This window comes from Podarcis tiliguerta (genome assembly GCF_965153285.1).
Source record: "Podarcis tiliguerta genome assembly, chromosome: 2".
Taxonomy (NCBI): domain Eukaryota; kingdom Metazoa; phylum Chordata; class Lepidosauria; order Squamata; family Lacertidae; genus Podarcis; species Podarcis tiliguerta.
In genome coordinates, this window is record NC_139535.1 from 15,364,550 (window position 1) to 15,392,261 (window position 27,712).

A 27,712-nucleotide genomic window follows, 5' to 3' on the forward strand; every position below is an offset into this window, starting at 1 on the left:
TGTCTGTTAGGAGTTTTCAACAGAGGCGCCACTTCCCATTTTGCCACTTGAGGTAGAATAGGAAGTGCCGCCTTGCACTGCTACTGCTGCCACTGGCAGAGAAGCATCATCATCACCCCAAACTACCAGTAGTGTTCACCAAATTCTAACCTGGGCCACACCTGCAACCTCACCCGTTTCAGCTGGTCCTTGCCTTTCTTAAGTTCTGTTGCACTCCTCCATTTCTTTTTCCATGTGGAATCAAGCATATCCATACATGTTAATCCTTTTATGTTTCAGTTAAGATCAGCGCCAATAAGACTAATGCTCTTTCTGAAGGGTGAAGGGTGCTGAGAACTATAGCTCTCTGTGGGGTAAACAACACTTCCCAAAATGCTTTGGGGGAAGCCATGGGTTTAAATGTTGTTGTTGTCATGTATACCCCACCCATCTGACAGGATTGACCCAGACATTCTGGGCAGCTTCTAACATATATAAAAACATATTAAAAAACCTTCCCTATACAGGCTGCCTTCAGATGTCTACTAAAGGTTGAATAGTTACTTATCTCCTTGGCTTAGGGGTCGCATAACTCCATACCCTCCAACATTTCTCCAATAAAAACAGAGATGTTCTAAGGATAAGTGGGACATTCCAGGATCAAATCACAAACCAGGGCGGCTTCTGTAAATCTGGGTTTGTCCCTGGAACCTACGGACACTTGGAGGGTCTAAATGTGGGGCAAACAACAAATGTGAGTTCCACTTTGTAGAAAAGCTAGTTGCTGCACACACATGCACACTTTTCTCTTTCTTCCATGCAGGCAATCAAGGGATATTATTGGGGGGCAAGGACACCTTCAAGCCAAGGAAAAAAATAAAACAAAAGGGAGGGTGCAAAGCAGGGCTGTTGAGGAGTATGATTTGGAATGAGTCCCAAGTGTGGTGTAGTGGTTAAGAGCGGTAGCCTCGTAATCTGGGGAACCGGGTTCGCGTCCCCGCTCCTCCACATGCAGCTGCTAAGTGACCTTGGGCCAGTCACACTTCTCTGAAGTCTTTCAGCCTGACTCACCTCACAGAGTGTTTGTTGTGGGGGAGGAAAGGAAAGGAGAATGTTAGCTGCTTTGAGACTCCTTCGGGTAGTGATAAAGCGGGATATCAAATCCAAACTCTTCTTCCCAAGGGACAGAGAGAGCCCCAAAGACCCATAATTGGCTCTTGAACCTGAGTTTTCCCACCTCTGGTCTAGAGTCCCCACTCAAGGACACATGGCCTATCTGTTTGAAATAAATTTGTCCATTTCCTATGTGATTCTACTGCTATAGTCTCTCTTATCAGCTGCTGTTGGAGAAATGCTCAGCCCTTACTTGACACCGGCTTCGTTGACCTTGCGTTTCAGGTTTGAGGTACTTGGCAATGGAGGCGACTGTGCATATCTGGGTGATAAGGGCCAAGCATATGTTTCAAGGTGCAACGTGGAGCATCACTGGATGTGCCGCAAACCGGGTCCTCCTGCAAGCGCGGACGTTGCGGAGAAGGGGTACAACCCCCACACAACTGAATCTGAAATGTGAAACTTTATGTAATTAATACTCTACTTTTTGTAAGCACCTTACCATTATAAGCTATTAAAATGTATTAAACCAAAAACATCTGTTTAGGGGTTTTTTTAGGTCACAAATAAGCAATCAATTGAAATGAAGTTATCTCTTTCTTTGAAATACATTGTGTTGCATCCTTTGGTGCAACAGTTCGATGGATGGTGTTAACAGGAATGAAGTGTCTGTTATCTGCTAGGAAATTTTGTGGCAAATATTCCCATTTTGGGTGGTTCTGGAGATGTTGGAACAGGCCCTACAGTTGATTTTCTTTACCCCAATGCAGCACAACTAAACTCATTGAAATGGGAATAGGGTTGTATTAAGCCAGTATATAGATTTAAGAAACTCCTTGCTGGAGTAAATAAGCTTCTGAATCTACAGTTCTATGATTCTAACTGCCCCATTATTTGTTCAGTGTTAAGCCAAATATGAGAAACAGTCATTAACTTGACCATCTTTATATGTTAACTTGCTTTATTCTAAAACTAGAGTTGACTCACAGTTCAGGGCAAACTGTTTTTAGATGGCTAGCATATTGCTACATGTGTCTGCATCTAGTAGTGAGACTTCCAGGTACAGTGGTACCTCGGGTTACATACGCTTCAGGTTACATACGCTTCAGGTTACAGACTCCGCTAACCCAGAAATAGTGCTTCAGGTTAAGAACTTTGCTTCAGGATGAGAACAGAAATTGTGCTCTGGCGGCGTGGCGGCAGCAGGAGGCCCCATTAGCTAAAGTGGTGCTTCAGGTTAAGAACAGTTTCAGGTTAAGTACGGGCCTCCGGAACGAATTAAGTACTTAACCCAAACACTGTTACCACTGTACAGTTTCCTTGGAATTTTGAGTGTTGGTGTAGTTTGAAAAACTGAGTGCTTGATCCCTATCTTGAGCAGCCCATTCCCGTCTCTGGATTCTGTTTGGAGTCAGCATGCCAACTGCACTGGGTGCTTTAGAAACAGCCCAAAGCTAAATATACTCTCCCTTTCTCTAAGGCTGTGAACAGCTCTGAAATCTACTGATCTAGCCTGGGGCAAAATTTCACAGCTTTTACACACAGAATCTCCCCTGGCTGTGGTGCTGAATGGCAGACATAAGGTTTGAAAACAGTCAGACTTTTTTTTGTTGTTAATGGCTGACTGTCCATAACATAAAGGAACACATTGTTATACAAGTTGGGTGCCAGCCCCACTGTCTGCCGAGTGACAACTGTGGGAATGTTCAGGGGGTCAGGAGAGGATATATTGTTTATTAATATCCTTCCTAACTTGCGCTAGCAAGTTCCTTTACTTAGCAGAGTTTTACATTCCCCTTTTAAATGCACAGCAGGTAGCTGGTTGCAGGCTCGTGTAAGCCTCTCAATATTAGGTTCCTAGTAAGTTCCCTTATAGGGATGCGGGTGGCACTGTGGGTTAAACCACAGAACCTAGGACTTGCCAATCAGAAGGTCGGAGGTTCAAATCCCCACGACGGGTGAGCTCCCATTGCTCGGTCCCTGCTCCTGCCAACCTAGGAGTTCGAAAGCACATCAAAGTGCAAGTAGATAAATAGGTACCACTTTAGTGGGAAGGTAAACAGCGTTTCCGTGCGCTGCTCTGGTTCACCAGAAGCGGCTTAGTCATGCTGGCCACATGACCTGGAAGCTGTATGCCGGGCTCCCTTGGCCAATAAAGCGAGATGAGTGCCGTAACCCCAGTAGGTCATGACTGGACCTAATGGTCAGGGGTCCCTTTACCTTTTAAGTTCCCTTATATCCCTCTTAAAACAATAAACACATGGCAATCTTATTTAAAGTCAATAAAAAAAGTTTACTCATCAGTTCACGGTTGGATCCCTGAAGGCAGACTTAGTTACAAAGCATATGCATGTGGATCTTTCTATTCCATGTGGGGATAATCCCAGTGTCGTCTATTGGTTGAAAGCCAACAGAGCATTTCTAGCTAAAAAGTTGTTCCAATGATGGAGGAAGTCAAAGAGAGAGAGAGAGTGCTGCATGCCTTGTGGTGTAGTGGTTAAGAGCGGTAGTCACGTAATCTGGGTAACCGGGTTCGCGTCTCCGCTCCTCCACATGCAGCTGCTGGGTGACCTTGGGCCAGTCACAGTCTCTCAGCCCCACTCACCTCACAGAGTGTTTGTTGTGGGGGAGGAAGGGAAAGGAGAATGTTAGCCGCTTTGAGACTCCTTAAAGGGAGTGAAAGGCGGGATATCAAATCCAAACTCCTCTTCTTCTTCTTCTTCTTTTTGTTACCTGGACAGGTACGGTCACGCCCACCTCTAGTCATATGCAAAGAAAGTATGTCCCAGCCAGGAGGTAACAGGAAGTTTTCGACTGGCTGGACCAAACATTCCGCTGCATGTCCACTCTAGGGAAACAAGGAATGTTGTTCTTGACTGCTATTTATGTATCACATCCCACAATAACAAGATCCCAGGGGGTTCCAGGCACTCACCCAAGGTCTGTGTTCCTTTGGAGAATTGAGACACAGTGGAGACTGTCTTAGCTTTAAGAAATAGGGCTTATTCACCTATTTACACCTTCAGTGTACAGTGGTACCTCGGGTTACATACGCTTCAAGTCACATACGCTTCAAGTTACATACACTTCAGGTTACAGACTCCGCTAACTCAGAAATAGTACTCAGAAATAAATAAGACAGTATTGTAGATGATAAAAATTAAAATTATTTTTTTTTTCTTACCTGCACTGATGATAGTCATTGTTTGGCCTGGGGGCTTTTATCCATTTCTGCAGTCACACAATCAATCAACCAGTAGCTGAACTGGGTTCCACACAGTCACAAAAACAAATTAACCGAAAAAAACTCAAAAAGAAAAACACAAAATAAATAGCAAAAACAAGAGTGCCAAACTTAATCCATTCTGGAAGTCCGTTTGACTTCTGAAATGTTTGAAAACCAAGGTGCAGCTTCTGATTGGTGCAGTAAACAATATCTGACAGCCACATCAGACGTTCAGCTTCTGAAAAATGTTTGAAAACTGGAACACTTACTTCCGGGTTTTCAGCATTTGGGAACCAAGGCATTTAAGAACCAAGGTACCACTGTATATTATTTTCTATGCACATTTACCCCTAATAAGTGCATTTTTGTAAACACTGCTTGGCTGAATAATGGCATCACAAAATTTGGTTAAGTGTGAATTTTGAAGGCATCATGTTTTGGTTCTCATTGTTTCAGAAAGTACAATTTATCCCGCCCCTCCAACTCTTTCCCCCTTTTCTTCCTAATGTAACACTAATGTCTCACAAGAAATGAAACTGATCTGTAGAAAATGCATCTGGCAAAAGCGACGTTCCACATACTTTTGTAAACTAAGAAATCTTTAATAACCTGCCAAGGAAAATAAAGAATTTATTTATGTATGCTACAAGGGCAGCAAGAGTCTTGATAGCACAAGGATGAAAGAATGAGGAAACCCGAACAAAAGAACAGTGGCAAGAGAAATTGGTGAACTATGCAGAACTGGCCAAACTGACAAACTGACATTGTGAGATAAGGACAACTGTGACTTTAAAGAAGAATGGGAACTTTTTACTTATTTAAAACTTATTTAAAAAGACAACAAAATGAACTGGACTCCTTGGCAGGTTTTGAATAAACATACACAGATTTATTGAGGGTTAATATAATAGATAGATAATAAAAGGATATGTACAATTTTACAATATGCAGAGTATAACATGAGTTGAGAAATCAGAGAGAGGAGCTGAGGGAAGACTTGGGGGGGGGGTTCTTTGGGAAGGGGGGAGGAAAAAAGGGGGAAAATAATTAAGATGATTTGTTTTGATGATTTGTTATGTTGAAATTGTTAATGTTATTTTTTTTTAAAAAAAAGAAATCTTTAATAAAAATATTTTTTTAAAAAGAGAAAAAGAAAGTGCAACTTATACAGTGGTACCTCAGGTTACATACGCTTCAGGTTACATATGCTTCAGGTTACAGACTCCGCTAACCCAGAAATAGTACCTCTGGTTAAGAACTTTGCTTCAGGATGAGAACAGAAATCATGCTCTAGCAGCGCGTCAGCAGCAGGAGGCCCCATTAGCTAAAGTGGTGCTTCAGGTTAAGAACAGTTTCAGGTTAAGAACGGACCTCCGGAACGAATTAAGTACTTAACCCGAGGTACCACTGTATTAATTTGGTTGTAAATGAGAATTTAATTGGATTACTCCCTCATGACATGAGCTACACCTGTCAGAAAAAGGGTAGGGTGAAGTTAAAGGGGGACTGTGTCTTTTACGTGATCCATTAATTTGTCTGTCCAGCTCCAGAAGGTGGGCAGGTTTTGGCATTTTCTAAGAACCCCCCAGACCAGCAAGAAACCATTGCACTAACATTACTATTTCCACTTTGCAAAGGGTATCCAAGGATTTCAGATGTAACTTAGGGTATGGAAATTCTCACTTCCCATGTTCCACCTCTTCCAAGCTAAGTGGGTTGGTCACTATGGCCAGTCCTGGACTTCACACTGTCTCCAGCATTTCTGGGAAAGAATCCCACCCAACAGGGACACTTCTGCAAAATTTTAAGAGGCCCGCTGATTTTGACATAGAAGCACTTTTCACAAAGAACAAGCATTGTCTCAAAAGCAATCTTTTCCCCCTTCGATTCGGCTGCACGTGTCAGGACAATCGTCGCAGGATCTTGCCATCGTTCTTGCATGGGCCCACGTCTTCTCTTTCCCTCCTTTGTTATTATTTACACCAGACGAACTTCCGTCTCACAGATCCACTTGGCTATGGCACTGCAGGCTTCTGAATTAACTCTGTTCCCCTTCAGCATCCCACAGCTGTTCGCTTCAGCAAGACCTGTGACTTGCAATCTGCAGAATAGAGTAGAAAGTCAAGCAAGGAGCATATGTTTGGCCAAAGCTGCTTTTCACCTTAATAGTGAGGGCATCTCTCCCGTCCCCTTTATACTCCTAAGCTGAGGTTCCAAATGTGCACTGTCCATTTTTAGCTATCGTAAACAATGCTTCTAGAATTGAGCATCAGTTCCATTCTCTTTAATTATTATTGTTGTTGTTGTTGTTGTTGTTGTTGTTGTTGTTGTTTAGTCGTTTAGTCCTGTCCAACTCTTCGTGACCCCCTGGACCAGAGCACGCCAGGCACTCCGGTCTTCCACTGCCTCCTGCAGTTTGGTCAGACTCATGTTTGTAGCTTCGAGAACACTGTCCAACCATCTCGTCCTCTGTCGTCCCCTTCTTCTTTAATTATTATTATTTTTACTTATTGCCTTTCCTTCAAGGTGCTCAAGGTGGTGTATATTAGGGCGGTTCATAAAAAACTTTTTTTTTTTTAAAAAAAATGCTTACTCCAAAGGTCTTATCTTACTACACTAGGGATTATATAAGCTATATCTGAAATTTCATGCATATCAGTTAATATCTTGACCCTGCTCCACTGAATTGAAATTTCAGCCTTCACAACATAGAAAAATGGCTGAGTAAACAGCTATTTTCATGGAGGAGGGTCGAGATATTAACTGATATGCATGAAATTTCAGATCTAGCTATATAATCCCTAGTGTAGTAAGATAAGACCTTTGGAGTAAGCATTTTAAAAAAAAAGAAGTTTTTTTATGAACCGCCCTAGTGTCCATGGTTCTTGCCCTCATAATAACCCTGCTAGGCAGACAGAGGTTGGCCCAAAGTCATTCAGGGAACTTCATGGCCAAGAGGGGATTTGAACTCTGGCCTCCTGGGTCCCAGTCCAACATTCTAACCACTACACCACACTGGCTCTCTTAATGCTGATCTGCAGATATAAATGGCTTGCTCTGATGCTTGGAGTTTTTTCTGTGCCTGTTTCTTTCTGTTGAAGTGGGGGGAGGGTGGTTTCCCCAGTTGGAGTTTTCTGGTTTGCTTTATGTATGGTTTATGTGTGGCTTACTGTGTAATGTGTGTTTTCTTGCACCTGTTTCTTGCTTTTGATGTGGCATTTTATTTGATGTTGCTCTATTCCTCTTTATTGGACTTTTAGAATGTATGGGAGACATCACAATTTGACTGGAGAGTGTAATTGATCGATTGGCTCCCCACACAGTGAAATCGTTACATGTATTGTGAATTCATGTATTGTGAATTCCACAGATGAGCAAGCCAGGATATTAGCAATATAACAAGAACAAGAACACCCCATTTCAATGGCAATCAGAAAAGGAAGGAAGGAAGGATGGAAGGAAAAGAAAAAGGAGAAAATGAAAGAGAGAGAGAGAGAGAGAGAGAGAGAGAGAGAGAGAGAGAGAGAGAGACTTATTTGCTCTCATCATGGTTTGAGCCTTTGATGTCTGCATATTTAAAGATAAGTCAGCACAACCAAGTGTCATGAAGCTGATAATTATCTCAAAGGGTAGATAACTGTACAGTAAAATGGAAGAAAACTGTAGAGAAGGTGCAGAATAACACTGCGGGTAGAAGAACCAACACACATTTCCAGCCAAAACCAGTATGAAACTGTAGGATGGAAATACTCACAGTGTGTCATTTAGTGGGGAGCCATCAACCCAAGACCATTCATGAGCAGGAGGTATGGTGGTCACTCCAATCCACAGAAGTTGCCCTCCATCAGTTTTATGACGTATGAAATCCTGTCAAGGATACAAGAAGGACTTCGTAGGGTTGACACATGTCCTCTTTCTCCCAGACACACCCTATTTTTCAGGATTAAAATGTCCAGGTGTTTTGTTTGTTTGTTTACAGTAACCCAAGATAAAAACAATTTCAAAAGCCCCAAGTGCCGCACTCCCATCCCTCACCATTTTTCATGAATGGAACGGGAGCATTCCGCAGCATGCACACGCCCTCTTCCCCAGGGCCAATGAGGATCGGCGGCTGTAGGCCAGCGTTGTGGTCACATGGGCATTTGTAGTTACAGTCAGTGGTGGAGCTTCATGCTCTGGCACGAGGGTGGGGGAGGAGAGCAGGTGGGGGCCGGGCTGGCACGCGTCTCGGAGGCGTGACACATGTCCTGGGGGCGTGGTGCGCCACCCACAGGGGCGTGGCTTGCATCCTGGGAGCATGGCACTCAGTGCAGGCGGGGGGGCAGCCGCGATGGCACCCCATCGGGATCGTACTGCCAGGGGCTGTGCACTCCCCCCCCGCACTCCTCTTCTCCCGCCAGTGGTTACAGTGCCCGTGGCTCAACTCTGGCAGGCCCTTTAAAGTTAAGAACATTGCTACCAGCAATATAGGGATGTGGGTGGCGCTGTGGTCTAAACCACAGAGCCTAGGACTTGCCGATCAGAAGGTCGGCGGTTCGAATCCCCGCAACAGTGTGAGCTCCCGCTGCTCGGTCCCAGCTCCTGCCAACCTAGCAGTTCGAAAGCACGTCAAGTGCAAGTAGATAAATAGGTACTGCTCTGGCGGGAAGGTAAACGGCGTTTCCGTGCGCTGCTCTGGTTCGCCAGAAGCGGCTTAGTCATGCTGGTCACATGACCCAGAAGCTGTACACCGGCTCCCTCAGCCAATAAAGCGAGATGAGCGCCGCAACCCCAGAGTCGGTCACGACTGGACCTAATGGTCAGGGGTCCCTTTACCTTTACCAGCAATATATCACAACTTCTAGAGCCTACATACACTAGGGGTGTTTAAAATGAGAGTCATCACAGCGATCCATATTTAGGCAAAGGTGTCCTCCTTTTTTGCTCTTCTGAATATAGCAACCCTAGAAATATGCATTCATAGATTGACCTTTAAGGCTGCTGGTTCTGAGGTTAGATAGAGCTCACATTTAAGCTCTGCTTCTGAACGAATGGCAGATTTCAGAACATGCACCCCCAACTCTGTCCGGCTGTTTGGAGTGACCTCTCATAGGAAGATAGGGGCACCATTGTGACTCTGTGAACCACATGCTGCTTTACCCCTTACCAGCTACGACCATCATTCCAAAATTGCCCTTAGGCTTGGGAGGGGAAAGCCTCCTTGTAGCAATAACCGAAGGCTTTTTAAAAGCCTGGTTGCTTGTGTGAACTTCTTGGAGATTGCACCTTGGGAGGGGGAAAGCTCTGGCCTCTGCAATATTCTTGGAAAAGCAGAGCAGCCAAGCAGAGCAGTCATGTGTCTTCTTGACATGAACAGGAAACTTTCTGGAAATGATGCAATAATCACTGCGGTGGCATCATGCTTTAATCGGACTTTATTTTTGAGCACAGGAACCAACTTCTCTCCCTATGAATAACCTACTGGCAAACAAAGAGTTATCCACAGCCAAGATTCTCTTAAAACGGAGCAAGACAAATATCTTTCAAAGGAATTTCCCAGCTGTGACTTTTGCCAACTTCCTGATGTTGCAAGTTTTTGTGTCAGCATTTTCCATTCTAACTCAGTTGCAGAGACTCTTAATAATCCACAAGAGTTTGGCAAATTTGGGGGTGGGGTTTGCATTTGAAAAAGAAAGGAGAGGTAACCACTTGATGTTTTTTTTTTTTTACATTACTCTAATTCTAGGAAAACCTGAAAACCTTGGGAAAGGGGGCTATTTTTCTCTCAGAAAAGATGTATTGTGAGCCTACCAGTCAGAAAGCGTTCAAGCATTTTTGTAAGCGTGTAAGTCTATTATGCAGTAAACATTTTAGACCTTTCAGCATTCCCTTGTTCACTGTATCCTTATCATCCTTTTTTTCTCACGCAGCATAAAAAATATCCAGTCATTTAATTCCTGGTGTTCATACTAAATCGTCTCATAGCTTGACCTTTTCATAACCCAATATAAAAGGTAACATGTGCTCTGAAGAAAAGGTGCCTTTCCATTTCCCTGGCCTGGCCTTCACATCCTCTCAACCAGTAAGTAGAGTGCAGGGACTGGCTGGCGCTATGTGCCTCCCCCACCCCACCCTGGCCAAAAAATGCCCCACTAGAAATGCAGCTGGCTACAGGGCCGAGGCATTCCATTCCATATGACGTCAGGGACTAAAATTACCTCAGTTTACAGAGTCTTGAAATAACCCTTTGGAAGTCCCTCCTATTACACCTTAGAGCAGGCTTCCTCAAACTCGGCCCTCCAGATGTTTTGAGACTACAATTCCCATTATCCCTGATGACTGGTCCTGCTAGCTAGGGATCATGGGAGTTGTAGGCCAAAAACATCTGGAGGGCCAAGTTTGAGGAAGCCTGCCTTAGAGAGGCATCATCTCTACGTTCTTCAGGGCACCTGGGGGATACTTTCTACCTTCAACAAATCTTCTAAGTGGATATATTTTTCTCACTTGGCATCTATACTGAGTTTAAAACTATTTCTATACATGTAATTGGTCTTTTATAAGTTTTAATTGTGTGGCGAAATCACGCTGAAGCGCTTCACAGGAAGCGACTGAAATCAAATAAATAAAGGTAAAGGGACTCCTGACCATTAGGTCCAGTTGTGGCCAACTCTGGGGTTGCGGCCTCATCTCGCTTTATTGGCCGAGGGAGCCGGCGTACAGCTTCCGGGTCATGTGGCCAGCATGACTAAGCCACTTCTGGCAAACCAGAGCAGCGCACGGAAACGCTGTTTACCTTCCCGCTGGAGCGGCACCTATTTATCAACTTGCTCTTTGATGTGCTTTTGAACTGCTAGGTTGGCAGGAGCAGGGACCAAGCAACGGGAGCTCACCCCGTCACGGGGATTCGAACCACAGACCTTCTGATCGACAAGCCCTAGGCTCTGTGGTTTAACCCACAGCACCACCCACATCCCTCTCATCAAATAAATAAAAGAGCAGAAAACCCAGCTTGGCTGTGCTAAAAAGAAAAATAAAGAGGTGTCGGTACTTGTATCATGATGAATGGGCACAAAATGGCTGCCATCCAAGCCACAGCAAAAAAAGGAGGTGAGCATATGCCATACCAGTAACTACGGCCACAACAAACAAAGCACTGACTACACGCACGAACAAAAGAAAGTTATTAGTCAGGACTTACCAATTCCACCTGTTTTTGTATCACAGCAAGTTGAGAGTCTTTTGCTGCACAGTCATTCTGGCTCTTGTTCCAGGTTCCCTTCTCTCTGGAAATCCAGTAGCACTTGTCTCCATGGCGCTGCCAGTTTTCCGGGCAGAGCTTGCAATCTGAATTCTCTGGAAGAAGAAAAAACCACGAGGCCAGGTGTGCTGTTAGAGGGCATCCCAGTGAGCCCAAGTTCGGAGTCTTTTGCACCGGGCTCTGAACCTCCACCCCCTCTCTCAAAATCAGTTTTCTATATTGCTATTTACTGTGCTTACAAGATGGCTGTCTCTCCGAAAGCATACCTAAATCTGCATCTTTACATATGTTAGCACCTGCAGATTTTATGCAAAATTGTACAATGGGCTTGTGTCCTGAGGTTTTTTTTTATACAGCTAGCATAGCCAACCCAATGCCCGCCAGATGTTGAAAACTACAACTTCCATTATCCATGACCATTGGCCATGCGAGCTGATGGGTGCTGTGCTCCAAAACATCTGGAGGGCACCATGTTGGCGACCCCTGATCTAGCAACACCTGCCCCCAGGCAGAAGCTCATATTGGTTTACTTGAACCAGTTCTTTTGTTATACCCATGTTTTTCAACCTTTTCATTGGAATCAATAGGATCTGCAAGCATTTGACTTTAGCTGGATCATCATTGTGCCTGCATTCCTGTTTATCAACCAAAGGCTACTGAAAGCTCAGGTGTTACCTGCTACGTGATTGCCGTGTGGCTTGCACAGAAACTGCCGCAAAGTCTGACACTGCTCTGGGGTGGTCCTGGTCTGATGTGTTCCATTGCTGGGTCCTGGGCAGCTTTGTGCCTTCGCCAGAGCTTGTTTCATCTGAAAAACTTTAAAAGGCATGACTATTTAGGCGATCAGCAAGATGAGGGTAATGGTATGCTTAAGATTTATTTGAAAAGAAAATGTGTTGTTGGAAATACAGAAAAGTTGCTGCCACACTAGTCCTTTTCTCTGGAATTACAATGGGTTGCTCTCTTTTATGCAAAAATATGGGCTGGCTTGTTCCATTTGAGTGTTTTCTCTTTTGTCCTCCAATGTTTCCTAGACCAGATTTCTGCTGTTGTGCGTGTTGCAGTTCCAGTCTCTCCCGCATGGACAGGCAGACCCAGTATCAGCAGCTGCGATGGGCTTGATACGGACACTGTTGCCCTGGGATCCCTTTTTGGGTGCTCCTTCAATGAGCACTGTGGGGAGGGTGGCTGCCATTGTAATTGCCCATCATTCCTGTGGGATGTAATCCATGTTGGGAATCTGTGTACGTGCAGCTACTCACACAGAGTCAATTAAGGTTTGGCAGACAGCCAGAAGGCAATCTGAAGGAGTAAGTCTGCCTGGTGATAACAGAGACATGGAGGCCGCTCTCTGATTGGTCAAGATCTCTCAAGGGAGTGATAATTAATGGCCTACTAACTGGAATGTGTTCGTTCAGGAGTTCAGTGTTCAGAGTTCTGTGTGTCAGTGAGTGTAGGAGTTGTGAGTCGTGTGAGAGAGAGCTAGCTAAAAATCCGTGTTCTGTTCCTGTAAATAGTCCACTGTATATAATAAACACCTAACTACAAGTTCCTGGTTCCTGCTTCGTCTATCCTGTCTGCAGCCAAGTTGCCAATTGCTTCCGTGGATTCTGCGTGTACTCTGCTAGGTCTGGCTAAGGTTGCGAAACACCAAATAGGTTTTGCCAATAATCCACTGGGAGCAGTCAAGTATAACATTCCTTGTTTTGCTAGAGTGGACATGTAAGGGAAAGTTTGGTCCAGTCAGTTGAAACTTCCTGTTCCTCCTGGCCTTCCTTCCTAGCATGTGACTAGCGGGTGGGCGTGACCTTTCCAGACCTGGTAAAAGGCCAAGTCACACTACTACCTTCCTCTTTTTGACCTTCCTATGTGTCCTGCCTGCTTTCTGCATCACCTGGACTGGACTGCTGGCTGCCACAGCAGTTCCCCAGGTTATCTCCCATATGGGGGTAAACTTGTTTGTACATGTTTGTAACTTTAAGCCTTAAGCCTGCCTTTAGGGATCACACTGTGTTCTGCCTGATCATAAGTAAAACTATTTTTTGTTACTTCTGAATAACACTGTGGTGTCTTTATTATTTTAGGAGGGATTTAAAAGGGGTCTTACCAGGAACATTAGAACATATCTCAAGCTGGACAAGCCAGATTGAATTGCTTGTTGTCTTAAGAAACCCACATGAGTTTGCAACCAGGTTTCTGCTTTGTAAGAAGGGAAATGCACTCTGCTAAGTGAATGGGAGAAAAGCAATGACAAACCTAGACAACATCTTAAAAAGCAGAGACATCACCTTGCCAACAAAGGTCCATATAGTTAAAGCTATGGTTTTGCCAGTAGTGATGTATGGAAGTGAGAGGTGGACCATAAAGAAGGCTGATCGCCGAAGAATTGACGCTTTTGAATTATGGTGCTGGAGGAGACTCTTGAGAGTCCCATGGACTGCAAGAAGATCAAACCTCTCCATTCTGAAGGAAATCAGCCCTGAGTGCTCACTGGAAGGATAGATCCTGAAGCTAAGGCTCCAATACTGTGGCCACCTCATGAGAAGAGAAGACTCCCTGGAAAAGACCCTGATGTTGGGAAAGATGGAGGGCACAAGGAGAAGGGGACGACAGAGGGTGAGATGGTTGGACAGTGTTCTCGAAGCTACCAACATGAGTTTGACCAAACTGCGGGAGCCAGTGGAAGACAGGAGTGCCTGGCGTGCTCTGGTCCATGGGGTCTGGTCCAAGAGTCAGACACGATTGGACGACTAAACGACAACAACAAAGTGAAGAAACTTGCTAGCACAAGTTAGGAAGGATATTAATAATATATCCTCTCCAGCAAACCCTCAGCATTCCCACAGTTCCCACACAGAAGATGCACCTCTTTACCCTAACCTTTGAGATCTGAGATGTTTTCAGGGTCCACCCTATTCATGCAATTACAGTCTGTTTTAATGGTTTTTAACCCTGGATATTAAGTACTTGTAACTCACTCTGGGTTCTGCTACGGCAGGGAGGGTAATCAATTTAGCCATGGTAATAACACTCCCTGTTCCTCTGCCCTCTTCCTATCTCTCCTGGTTCTTGACCTCCCTCCTCCCCTGATTCAGCTTCTACCTCTCATTCTGGCCTCCTCTCTGTCACAGGCTCCTCCTGCTCACTAAGCCCTGTTACCTCTCCAGCTTCCGACACCTCCTCTTCCTAGTCTCCTCCCTCTTCTCCCTCCAACCACTCACCATCGTTGTCCCACTACCAATCCCTGGGCTCTGAGCCTTTTCCCCTTGCTGCTTCCCCAGCTGGCTCCTCCCACCAATCCTCTGTGTCCAACCAGTCTATGCCACCCATGCTTTCTGGACACAAGCCTGAGAGGTTTTCCTTTGGCACCACCACTTTCCCTGGGAAAACCCACTGTGTGCCACTGAATCGTAACGAACGTTAATCGCAATTATCTGCGCTAAGTAGCATGTTTACCATGGAAAGCAAGGGGCAAAAGAAAAACCTCTTGAACCCATGCCTAGAATGTCGGCAGCACTCCAGGGCTTGTCACTAAATAATAATAATAATAATAATAATAATAATAATAATAATAATAATAATAAATTTTATTTATATCCCGCCCTCCCCAGCCGAAGCCGGGCTCAGGGCGGCTAACAACAATAAAACAGTACAAACAACACTCTAAAATCATTCATTATAAAATTAATTAAATTAATTAAAAAGCAACCGTCAAAGCAACCTGCAGCCATTACTCATTGATGGTGTGACTTGCTTCACATTACCAAACACATTCACTCACACACATACCACACAGAGGTATTTCCCCACCTTTTCACCTGTGAAAAACCAAATCCTCTAGTGTCAAGAGAAAAATACTGCAAAATATCTGCAAAATATCTGCAAAGGCATTGCATCTGCAAGGCAAGCTTGGCTCAGGACTCCCCACTGAGCCCCAGGTCTCCAACAAAGGGAAACAGGGAAAGTGTCAAAACCAAATGTAGCAATTCACTGATAAATGTATCTGTGTATTGGCTCAATGGGAAAACTTCAGAAATTCATAAGAAATCACTTGTATCCATCTGCTCAGTTCAAATGGCATTTAGGACCCGGGGAGAGGTTAGTGAGCCCACCATAATCCCCAAGATGTACAGGTCATAGTCCTGACAGGTGATATCCTGCCCCAAGAGTGTCAGACAAATAACCAACTCAATCACAATGCCTACCCACCCCACAGTGTGATGAAGCCCAGACAGGACAAAGGGGTGTATTTGACTTGACTCAGGGACCAGGGAACTGTAAATGCTTTCCTTTGTACTGTGGTGGAGTAAGTGTGAAAGACTATATTTGAGTGACAGGGGTATGTTTGGATCTCAGGTTCTACCTGAGACCACACCTTTTCTGTGACATAGCTATGATGCATCCTAAGATGTATTATGGAAAAGTTTGGGAAACTTTAAAATACTGATGTAACCCTTGTTTGGGGCCTCTGGCCAGTTTGTCTTTGTGCTAGTGGGGAGCCTTTTTGCAACAATAAAGATCAGGTCTACAGGCCGCTGTTTTGCTTCTATCTCCTGGCTGAAGTCTCTTGCTTTTGACCCCTGAACCTGAACCTATGGGAGTCAAGGTTAAGTGGGTGTGGGGTGCTCCAAGGACTCCCTGCTACAATATGTTTTCCATTAAAAAAAAAATGCAATGAATTTAAGCTTTTATGCATGAAGACTTAGTTACTGGTTGCCTGGTAGTTCCATAGCTTGCAGAACAGAAGATTCATAAGAGGACGGAGACGAAACCAGTTGAAGTACCGTATTTTTTGCACCATAACACTCACTTTTTTCCTCCTAAAAAGCAAGGGGAAATGTCTGTGCGTGTTATGGAGGGAATGCCTACGGGTGGCATGCCTACGGATTTTCCTCCTCTAAAAACTATGTGTGTGTTATGGTCGGGTGCATGTTATAGAGCGAAAAATACGGTATCATATCTGAACAAATGTGAAAAGATAGTGAAGGTTTGCTTTGAGAGGCTGAGCTATTTTTGCTTAAGAACAAGAGGCTATTTCCCATAATTTATATTTGGGTGCCTAATTGAAACCTCTTTGACTGTGTTTTGCACTGCACTTTGGACCAAACGAAACCAGACTTGCTGATTTCATAACCAAACACACCCGGCACTCCTACAAGAGATTTTTTCCCCTGCGCATTCTTGTGGTTTGACTATTTTAGGACCTGTGAGCTGACCGTGATGGTGATGATCGTGCTATCTAACACATTATCTTTCCCCTTCTTGCTCAGATTAGTTTTGACGCTTAAAAAAAACAAACCAAGGGGCTTGTTTATCATATAAAAAGAAATGCAAGGCTTTCTTTCTGAGGTCCTTAAGAACAATTTCCCCAACATAACAACCAGTTTTCCTCATGAGTGAAATTTGCTGCTTGCTTTCTGAACCAGTCGTTTCCACAACTGCATAAGTTGCAGACGCCACAGCAGAATGTCCAGTCGCAATTTGGGGGGCATTTAAAAAAAAAGCAATTTTACTCATAATTCGCACGGGGCACCATTTTCACTCATTTTCACGCTAGCACTGCCCGCAGTGCCAGCCAGATGACTCATGCTGTGATGCACAAGGCAGCAGTTTTATTCTTGAGTCCCATTTGCCACACATCTCAAACTGGTCACATTTAGACCAGGCCAAGCTGCAAAATTTCTGTGCAGTGACAGAAATATAGGGGTGGGGGTGGGAGAGAACGCCTAGGAAACAACCCCCTTTATTCAAATTGGTAAGGTTACAGTTCAGTCCTATATATGTCTACTCAGAAGTGTGTCCCATGGAGTTTAATGGGAGCTTACTTCCAGGTAAGAAGGTAACTCCACTTACCTTGGAGTAAGCCTCAATGAATTTAATAGGACTCCTGAGTAGACATCGTTAGTCCTGCACTGTTTGTTCTCAACTCTCCTGATGCTGGATCAGGAAGCTATGTCCAGATGGAGGCATTGTCTTGCAAACAGAGTCATGTGCAGAATTGACACATGAAGGGTCCTCTCTCTCTCTCTCTCTCTCTCTCTCTCTCTCTCTCTCTCTCTCCCTCTCTCTCCCTCCCTCCCTCCCATGTGGCCAGCATGACTAAACCACTTCTGGCATAACAGAACACTGTGATGGAAACCAGAGCACATGGAAATCCCATTTAACTTCCCATCTCAGCGGTACCTATTTATCTACTTGCACCGGTGTGTTTTCGAACTGCTAGGTTAGCAGGAGCTGGGACAGAGCAACAGGAGCTCACCCCATCGAGGGGATTCAAACTGCCGACCTTCCATTCAGAGGTGTTCGAAAAGAGTACAGTTGGCACTTTTTTACTCTTGCCGTTTTCTGTTGCCAAAAAGTGGTATGTTCAAAGTGCTGGCTTTTTGATGCAAATGACAAATAGGGAGCAGACACTTTTCTTTTTAGCTACAGCTTTAGAAATTAAAGTTCCAACTTGAACTTTTCTCTCCCTGGCATAGTATATGATGTCAAGTCCGAGAAAGATGTGTGTGGTTTGGCCAGAGTGGCTCTGGTGCTTCCCTACCCCTGCTCTGAGTGGATATACACTGGTACCTCGGGTTACAGACACTTCAGGTTACAGATGCTTCAGGTTACAGACTCTGCTAACCCAGAAATAGTACCTCAGGTTAAGAAGTTTGCTTCAGGATGAGAACAGAAATTGCGCAGCGGCAGCGGGAGGCCCCATTAGCTAAAGTGGTACCTCAGGTTAAGAACAGTTTCAGCTTAAGAACGGACCTCTGGAATGAATTAAATTCTTAACCCAAGGTACCACTGTACATGGAGTTGGAAGGAACCATGAAAGTCATCTAGTCCAACCCCTTGCAAAGCAAGAATCTTTCACCCAATGTGGGACTCACATCTACGGCCATGAGGTATGAACAGTTTCAGCTTAAGAACGGATCTCCAGAACGAATTAAGTTCTTAACCCAAGGTACCACTGTAGAGCCTCACTGTGGCAGTAAAGGACAATTCATGGTGCTCCATTAAGTACAGTTTGTGGGCAGTTTGTGGGCACGTGGGTAATTTTAGGCCTTAAGGTACTTACCCCAAAAGCCGAGCCCTATCACAGCTCCCACTAGAATGAGGATTGCAACACATCCAGATCGAATGATGAAGTGATGCCGTCGAGCTTGTCTGAGCAGGTCATCTACAAGAGCCAGCGATAGGAGAACAAGCTTAGTATGAGGGCATCTGAACAAAGGCCTATCCATCCTGCTTCCCACAGTGCCCGATACCAGCTGTATTGCGTCCTTCACGGGTGCCCAGGGTGTGAGTGCACATGCAATATGTAGGACCAGGGGCTGGGCACTGAGGGTAAACAAAAGGCCAACCCTCGCTGCACAAGGCCAACCCTCGCTGACATGTGGGCACAGAGGGTTCATGGGGCTGCACTGTACCACCTACCATATTTTTCGCTCTATAGGACGCAAGAGACCACAAAGCGCGCCTAGTTTTGGGAGGAGGAAAACAAGAAAAAAAATATCCTGAATCTCAGAAGCCAGAACAGCAAGAGGGATCTCTGCGCAGTGAAAGCAGCAATCCCTCTTGCTGTTCTGGCTTCTGGGATAGCTGCGCAGCCTGCATTCACTCCATAAGATGCACACACACATTTCCCCTTACTTTTTAGGAGGGGAAAAGTGAGTCTTATAGAGCAAAAAATATGGTACCTGCCTGCCCACACACACACACAGGGGGAAGTCTGGCTGCCTGATCTGGCTTTTAGTAGGTGCATCGCTCCAACTCTGGCCAAGCAGCTATTCAGCGAGGGGGACGAGCGCATGGGGGCAAGGCGAGGCTAGGCTCTGGGGCCCAGAGACCCCAAGGAGCAGAAAGGGCGGGGATCCCTGTGTGGGAGTGCCTCGCTTGTGCTCCCTCAAAATTATGAAGAAGAAGAAGAAGAAGAAGAAGAAGAAGAAGAAGAAGAAGAGGAGGAGGAGGAGGAGGAGGAGGAGGAGGAGTTTGGATATCCCGCTTTATCACTACCCTAAGGAGTCTCAAAGCGGCTAACATTCTCCTTTCCCTTCCTCCCCCACAACAAACACCCTGTGAGGTGAGTGAGGCTGAGAGACTTCAGAGAAGTGTGACTGGCCCAAGGTCACCCAGCAGCTGCATGTGGAGGAGCGGGGAAGCGAACCCGGTTCCCCAGATTACGAGTCCACTGCTCTTAACCACTACACCACACTGGCTCATGAGCCCTTTCTAACTAAAAAACTGAAAATGTGTAATCTTTCTGCACTGAGGAATTGCTCCAGCCCCACCCCTTGATCATTTCAGTTTCCCCTTTCTAGATCTACATTATCGAATTTGAGGTTTTTAGGTAGAGGTTGGATGGCCGTCTGCTATGGATAGTTTAGTTGGGATTTCACATTGCAGGGGGTTAGGCTAGATGCCCCTTGGGGTCCCTTCCAACTCTACAATTTTATGATTCTAACCAGGGCTTGGGCCCTTTGAGCTGCCCCCTAACAATGCCCTGAATGAATGATAGTCCCACATTCTGATCCATTTCTAAACCTACATCAGAAACTGCCAAAAATGAGCTCTAGATAGGGCTCCAGACATCCTGGAATGGCATCGACAATAAAGGTCAACAACTTTGCCCACAATTTCACTTTTGGAAAAGCCCTGGTGCCCTGTGGAATGCCCTCCCATCAGATGTCAAGGAAATACGCAGCTATCCTATTTTAAAAAGACATCTGAAGGCAGCCCTGTTTAGGGAAGTTTTTAATATTTAATGCTGTATTGTTTTTAACACTCGATTGGGAGCCACCCAGAGTGGCTGGGGAAACTCAGCCAGATGGGTGGGGTATAAATAATAAATAATAAATTGTTGTTGTTAATCTAGTCACACCATAGATTTATGTAAGACAGGGATGTGGAATTCATGCCACTCCAAGTTGTCATTTTACTCCTGCTCACATCATCCTCAGCCAGTGTGGATTACTGCCCCCTGGAATCATGGTTCAGTGACAGTGCTGCCAAGAAGGAACCACATAGTCTTAAAGTATGTCTTTCATTGCGGAATACATCTGAAAGAAAACTAGGGTTGTGAATCCTGGGAACTGTGTTTTGTCAAGGAGGTAAACTCAGTGGCGTAGCGTGGGGGGGCCGGCCGCACCGGGCGCAACATCTGGGGGGGCGGCGCTTGCACTCACAGCTCTCTGCCCCTACCTGGCTCACTCACTCTCTCTCACTGCAGTGCTGGCTGTGCGAATCTGATCCGAGCCGCCGGGTCGCCGCCCACTGTGGAGGGGGGGGGGGTGCCAGGCATGTGGTGCGGTGCGGAGAGAGAGCGAGGGACTATCTGGGGGAGGGACAGTGCAGCGGGGGGGGGGCGCAAATTACTTGCCTTGCCCCGGGTGCTGACAACCCACGCTACGTCACTGGGTAAACTAAAGTGCCCATGATTCTTTGGGGCAAGTAATATGCTATCACATGGAACAGACCCTCGGCTCCCAGAAACATTATTGCCCTGGTTATAAGGTGCTAAAACTACTGATCGAGAGACAGAGATATTTCCTGGGGAATCAGTGAATATAGCAATTGTTGCTGGTGTGGTTAAATGGGATTATAAGCAAAGATGAGTTGAAAGATGACTTGGCCAACACAGGACTGATCTTAACCACTTCCTGTGAACTTACATAGGAACAGGCAATTAAAAACAGCAATATCTTATCACCCCAGACAGATTTATTGTCAGATAAGCTTCCTGCAAGTGGCCAGCCAGCCCAATACATTTTCTTGAGTAAACAAGCCAAACCCTGTGTTGCAAAATATAAGTCAGCAACATCAAAAGCAACACTGTGCTTTTGATATTGCTGACCCAAAACATTTTCTTGCCTGAACAAGATGACTCTGCTCTGATATTCCACATACTGGTCAAAAGAAATGGCAGTTGACTCTCACTTCAACTCGGGCATTAGGGCAATCTCCTCCACACATGGAGGTAGCAGGCAGCAAAAAGTAGAGATAATTTTTAAAAACAGTGAAACTGTTGAAAAAACAGAGAACTTCTTTCTATACATTGACTCATAAGGAGATCAAAACACAGACTAAAAGGTGAGAGTACAGAATGACTCATAAATAGATCAGATGTTTGTGTGTGCATGAATCTTAGAGGCTATAGACAATCCTAGCACATTCAAATGTCATAATAAAAAAAAGATAAATGTGTGGTAAAAAGAGGGTTGTGGGAGAATGCATCTCTTGAGAAAAGATGGTTCCCAAATTAGACCGATACAGAAATAAGTCCTCTTTCATTCTTCAACCAGCCATGCTTTGATCACAGAGGAGACACAGAAAAGACACTCCCTAGCAGATCTCAGGGAACAGGCAGTCTGGCAGGGCAAGAGACTGGTGGGTGTAAGGAGGCAACAGTTTCCATTCCATCCTGCTTGTTGCAATCAGCGCTGTGCAATCATTTTGCTACTGTTCAGATTCCACTAAAACCTACATCATTCATCTCACTATTAGCTGTGGCTAAAACTAAAACACGATTAATTGCACACCCGGAAGAAAGAAAGGACTGTAAGAAACTTTTCCTTGTCTTTATATTTTCCTTGGAAACCAGCCGGAAGCCGCTGACAGCACCCTGACACCTTATTATTGTTTTTTGAACATACAGAAAATAATACATCCATAATTGCTAGCCTACTCGTGTGGACGTGCACCTACACCTACAGATAACTGAAATGACAGAACTGATATGGGTTCCACAGGAAATAGCGAAACCCTCACAGAGCCCACTAGTCAGTTTCGTCAGGGGGCAAATTATTTTCCAATTCTCATATGTGTCAATCCGTCATATCGCGTGCGTGCATCACAACCCAACCACAGAGTCTTCTAAAAAGAATTAGGGAGGTGTTGGCAATTAGGTATTGTTAATACAGTGGTACCTCGGGTTAAGTACTTAATTTGTTCCGGAGGTCTGTTCTTAACCTGAAACTGTTCTTAACCTGAAGCACCACTTTAGCTAATGGGGCCTCCTGCTGCCACCGTGCCGGCGGAGCACGATTTCTGTTCTTATCCTGAAGCAAAGTTCTTAACCCGAGGTACTATTTCTGGTTTAGCGGAGTCTGTAACCTGAAGCGTATGTAACCTGAAGCGTATGTAACCCAAGGTATCACTGTATATATGTCTAATAAATAAATAAATAATAAAAGATATATTTTTTCTATCTAAATTTGTATTCCATCTTCACTCCAAGAAGCTCAAGTTAACAAACATACTGTAAAAAGTTAGGGGTTGAACTAAACAGGGTTTTCTGTGTATGTTTTTTTTTTCCAGTTTCCTCCAAGCCTGTGATTTTATAGCTGTAAAATGAGATTATTGCAGAGGCAGGGACTGCCAAACTCGACTTTATGGCAGATTGAGGGTATCTCCTGACTAAAACTGCATCTCTCCATGCCGCAGTGGACTTTGGGGTCTCCAATTTTAACGGTGCCCTGTGCGGCACCTAAATTCAGTACCCACCTACCTTACCTTCCATTCTACATAATAGTTGCTGTGCCCCCTGCGCCGCCCCCCCAAGGCTCCCCACCCAATGTGGCCAAACTGGTCACGTTCCCCTAAATCTGCCTCTGCCCCATGTCTTTTTACCCAAAATACATTGGTCCTATCCACACCATATTCCTTTACCACTTTAGCAGTCATGGAGAATCCTGGGAATGGTTGTTTGTTAAGCGTGCAGAGGTTTGTAACTCTGTAGGGTCAGCACCCTTACCAAACTACCTTTCCCAAGGTTCTTCATGATGGTCAAGGGGTGTAAGAGTACTTTAGATGTATGGTGTGACCATTGTTTAACTTAGCCGAGAGGTATGAATGCTGCTGTTGTGTGTCTTCCTTTTCCTCTCCCTCAGTCCTTGGTGGCTGATGGTGACAGCTCACCGTCTGTGAAATGCAAGGAGCGATAAGGCCACATCACAGGTATGTGAAGCTGCACATTATGAACCAAGAGACCCAAAAAACGGCAATCTTTTGTAACACGTACAGTGGTACCTTGGGTTACATATGCTTCAGGTTGTATATGCTTCAGGTTACAGACTCCGCTAACCCAGAAACAGTGCTTCAGGTTAAGAACTTTGCTTCAGGATGAGAACAGAAATCATGCTCTGGCGGCACAACAGCAGCAGGAGGACCCATTAGCTAAAGAGGTGCTTCAGGTTAAGAACAGTTTCAGGTTAAGTACGGACCTCCGGAATGAATTAAGTACTTAACCCGAGGTACCACTGTAGTCTCATCTTACCATCTTTCCAGTGGCAGGTAAAAATTCACTTCTCCCAGAGGTTTGATGGATTACGGCTGCGTACCCACCATGTAGTTAAAGCACATTTATAGCACATGCCATCCCCCAAGGAATCCTGCAAACTGTAGCTGGGAGGCGCTGGGAATTGTAGCTCTGTGGGGTATAGACTACAGTCCCCAGTATACTTTGGGGGTAAGTTGTGTGCTTCCATCTCTAGAAGAAGACTTGCCACTTGGAAGAAGGATGTCAAAAACAGAAGGCACTCAACATTTAACACACATTTGAACGCATGGCAGAAAAGTGGGGAAGGGCATACCTTAGTCACATTAATTCGGAAACCAAGTAAGAAGAAGAAGAAGAGTTTGGATTTGATATCCCGCCTTTCACTCCCCTTCAGGAGTCTCAAAGTGGCTAACATTCTCCTTTCCCTTCCTCCCCCACAACAAACACTCTGTGAGGTGAGTGGGGCTGAGAGACTTCAGAGAAGTGTGACTGGCCCAAGGTCACCCAGCAGCTGCATGTGGAGGAGCAGGGAATCGAACCCGGTTCCCCAGATTACAAAACTGCTGCTCTTAATAGTCTTAGTAGTGAAGACTGGTCACTTGAACACTCCCTACAATGTCTGTGACATGCGAGATCCCCACAGTTGCTTTCCTTAACAACTTAGAAAACTCCCCATTTGTACAGGTAAGCCGTTATTTACCTTGCATCGGGAATTTGGGCTTGTGTCTTCCTTGATTCTCCCTCGGTCGAAAGTTAAAGTAGCAGGGCGCATTTTCCACCTGGCAGTGTACCCGAGTTGGATGTGATCCCTTGTTCATGATCAAAATGCATGAAGCAGAGCAGCCCTCTGATCGTCAGGCTCGACTCTGAGGGGGAAGCAGCTCTTGACAGCTTGTCAGAGGCAGCAGAGAGAAGGTTGCACAGGAAATGGCGCCTCATCAAACTTGACCAACCTTCAACACCTCTGCTAATATGTCTTTTGATTACTCAATGCTGCCTATAGTCTTTAATAAGAAACAAACAAAACAAAACAAAAGACAGAAAGGGGAAAGAAACCAGCTTCCATTGCAAGTTAGGGGGCCCAATTTCAGAAGAAGAAAAAATCTCGCTCATGCTTTGCACCACCCATCCTTTGGTTGTTTCTCTTCCTATTGTATTGCCTTTGGAGCAGGGACCTTGGGCAGTGCGGTGTACATCAAGGTGGGGGACCGGTTGCCCTCTCCATGTTGTTGTGCTCCTAATTCTCATCAGCCCTATCCAGAGTGAGCAATGGTCAGGGAAGATGGGAGTTGTAGTTCAGCAATGTCTGGAGGATGATGTGCCGGGTGGTACATGAATAATTAGTCAAGGCCTCCTAAGCTGCAGTCCTAATCTCACATACCTGGAAGTAATTGAGCTCATTTAATACAATAGGAGTTACGGTGGTGCCTCGCAAGACGAAATTAATCCGTTCCGTGAGTCTCTTCGTCTAGCGGTTTTTTCGTCTTGCGAAGCAACCCTATTAGTGGATTAGCGCTATTAGCGGTTTAGCGGCTATTAGCAGCTATTAAAGGCTTAAGGGATTAGCGGATTAGCTGCTAAAAGGCTATTAGCAGCTTAGCGCCTTAGAAAAAGGGGGTGGGGAGCGAAAAAACCCCTCAAGAATCGCAAGACATTTTCGTCTTGCGAAGCAAGCCCATAGAGAAATTCGTCCTGCAAAGCACCTCTGAAAACGGAAAACCCTTTCGTCTAGCGGGTTTTCCATCTTGTGAGGCATTCGTCTTGCGGGGCACCACTGTATTTCTGAGTACAGTGTTTAGGATTTGCACCGCAAGTCTCTACTCTGTCAACGTACTTGAGTTGGATGCGATCCCCTAATCATGATAAAAACTGGTGAGGTGGAGCAGATCTCCAATTGTCAGGCTCAGCTCTGCAAGAGGAGCTCTTCACAGCTTCTCAGAGGCAGGCAAAATGCCTTAGAAAATCTCTGACAAACTAGGCCCTGAGAGACCAAATCCCCTAATCAGCCATGAAACTCAGTGGGTGACCTTGGAACAGGCATAGGCAAACTCGGCCCTCCAGATGTTTTGGGACTGCAATTTCCATCATCCCTGACCACTGGTCCTGTTAGCTAGGGATCATGGGAGTTTGTGATAGGAATTTTATGGTCTTATTTATGGTCTTAGATATATGTTAATGTTCATAACCGCACATACATGGATCAGCACAGGAAGGCCAACCTGGAACCATTTTGATTCCTAAACTGACCAAATGTTTTCTCTGCAAGGTCAAACTGGAAAAGTCTCCCCATTGTCTCTTTCCTCACAAATCCTGTCTTAAGGACACATTTAAGATATGAATAGGGTGTGAGCCTGTGACCTGGCCCAGGAAATAAGTATTTTACCACTACAAAAGAATGGCCAGGCTCCCCAGGCAATCCAATCAAGTAACTTGCCAGACAGGAGATAAACTGCGACAGGAGAAAAACAACATGCAAATGTTCTGTTTTAGACTGCCTTTTCTGGGATGTATCTGACGGGTGGTCTTAGGTTACCCCCCTCCTGTGATGTATGTATGATGTTTCTGGGGGTGGTCTTGATCTACAGGGTGGCAATTTCAAAAGTCTTTATAAAGCCTTGGGCGCCATTTTTCTGGGTTCCTCCTCCTCTCCTGCGTGTGAGGGAAGCACCCTGTTGCAACAGATCAATAAAGATCCAGCTTACTAGCTGCTTTGCTTCTCAATATTCTCTGGTTGGCCTCTGTTATTCTCTCCTACCAATAGGGAACCTATGTAAGGACTCTATATGGGCTCTTGGATACCCCATAAGGGAAAAGGGCATATTTTTATTTACAACAGATGGCGACCACGAAGGGACTTTTGGTTACCCGGATTCTGGAAGTGAGGAAGGACTGGTTATCCAGCGTGCACCAGGCAGTTTGCCAGGAGGAATAACCAGTCCTCCATTGATCCCAGGGTCTGGAAATAACTGGAGGTTCAGTGGGGTTAACCAGAGGAAGCAACGCTTGATCAGGCCGGCCTTAAACAACCAGTCAAGAGATTGCAGGATCACCAGGAACAGCGCATGCGGAAGTGAGTATTAAGTAGGAAACATGGGTTGGGTTCTCTAAACCACAGCAACCAGAATTCTTTAACTCTTCCTTTTCCCTTCAAATCTAAACTTTCTACTTTTTCCCTAATCTAACCCTTGAAAATTTGCCTTCTCCTCCTTTCTGTCCCCTCAATCTCACCACCAGCCCTAACCCTTCGGAGTATGCCCAGGGAAAAGTTGTGTGTGACTTCTTTCATTTCCCTTCTACAGTCTATATGCCAACCTATTCCTTCGGAGTTTTGCCCAGAAAAGGTCATGCTTTTTCTTCTGAAACTATAATTCCCAGGTGCAGCCGCACCTCTGCCATGGAAATCTTTGTTAGAGATGACCTGTGAGCAGAGAAAGCAAGGGCACCTGATTCCTTTCCTTCTTTGTCATTTCTGAGTCCCAATCTGGCACTGCGCCAAGCAAGCATCCAGTAGGGAACTCTCAGGTTAGATTGTAAGAGGCAGGAGGTTGCTGTGGGCTCCTCGGCTGAGTAATGACCGTAGGGGGGGGGGTTGAGATCGCTGATCGCACTGTTAGCTTAGTAGCCAGGAAAGGCCAACAGCTGTACCAGCCTAGTAAGTCAGGCCAGACGAACGGCGGTGTGTCACAGTACTAATTCTCGGAGTTGTCCAAATTGAGTCTACTGTGGGTTATTTATTGTGTTTCCTGAAAAGTGGGGATAAAACCCCGACTGCAGTATAAACGTAAAAGCTAGTGCTATTAAAATTCTTAAAATGGGTGCACCTCAATCAAAAGAAATGAACCCACAGACACCTGATGGGAAAGAAGCCCAGTTGGTGCTTACTTCCTGCCTG

At 45.2% G+C, this 27,712-nt stretch overlaps 2 protein-coding genes across 5 annotated transcripts in view; one reads left to right on the forward strand and one right to left on the reverse strand.

The window, feature by feature from the left end:
- The window catches only part of LOC310670891 (C-type lectin domain family 2 member B-like), a 221,216-nt gene that overhangs the window by 136,100 nt on the left and 57,404 nt on the right, over positions 1 to 27,712 (forward strand). The window contains exon 5 of one of the 3 annotated variants that reach the window (XR_014507641.1): positions 1,378 to 2,185. The exons of the other annotated variants lie outside the window; for them this stretch is intronic. The gene's annotated coding sequence lies outside the window, so the exon portion shown is untranslated. The remainder of the gene's footprint in view (positions 1 to 1,377; positions 2,186 to 27,712) is intronic. 3 annotated transcript variants of the gene reach the window in all.
- Positions 5,186 to 24,846, reverse strand: LOC310670866 (killer cell lectin-like receptor subfamily B member 1B allele B). 2 transcript variants are annotated; one of them, XM_083426682.1, is made up of 6 exons: positions 24,521 to 24,846; positions 18,622 to 18,723; positions 12,231 to 12,371; positions 11,496 to 11,650; positions 8,073 to 8,185; positions 5,186 to 6,419 (listed from the first exon to the last, which is right to left on the reverse strand). In XM_083426682.1, exons 1-6 carry the CDS (start codon positions 24,636 to 24,638, stop codon positions 6,296 to 6,298), a joined length of 753 nt encoding a protein of 250 aa, XP_083282808.1. In that variant the 5' UTR covers positions 24,639 to 24,846; the 3' UTR covers positions 5,186 to 6,295. The 2 variants fall into 2 exon arrangements, with proteins under 2 accessions (XP_083282808.1, XP_083282809.1); XM_083426683.1 differs by lacking the exon at positions 18,622 to 18,723 and having other exon boundaries at positions 24,521 to 24,845.

Coding starts and splice junctions, on each gene's coding strand:
- LOC310670866 (XM_083426682.1), bottom strand. CDS start 24,638: ATGAACAAGGGATCACATCCAACTCGGGTACACTGCCAGGTGGAAAAT. Junction 18,724..24,520: donor GCCCAAATTCCCGATGCAAG/GTAAATAACGGC, acceptor TGGCTCTTGTAG/ATGACCTGCTCAGACAAGCT. Junction 11,651..12,230: donor ACACGGCAATCACGTAGCAG/GTAACACCTGAG, acceptor TTCTTCTTCCAG/AGAATTCAGATTGCAAGCTC.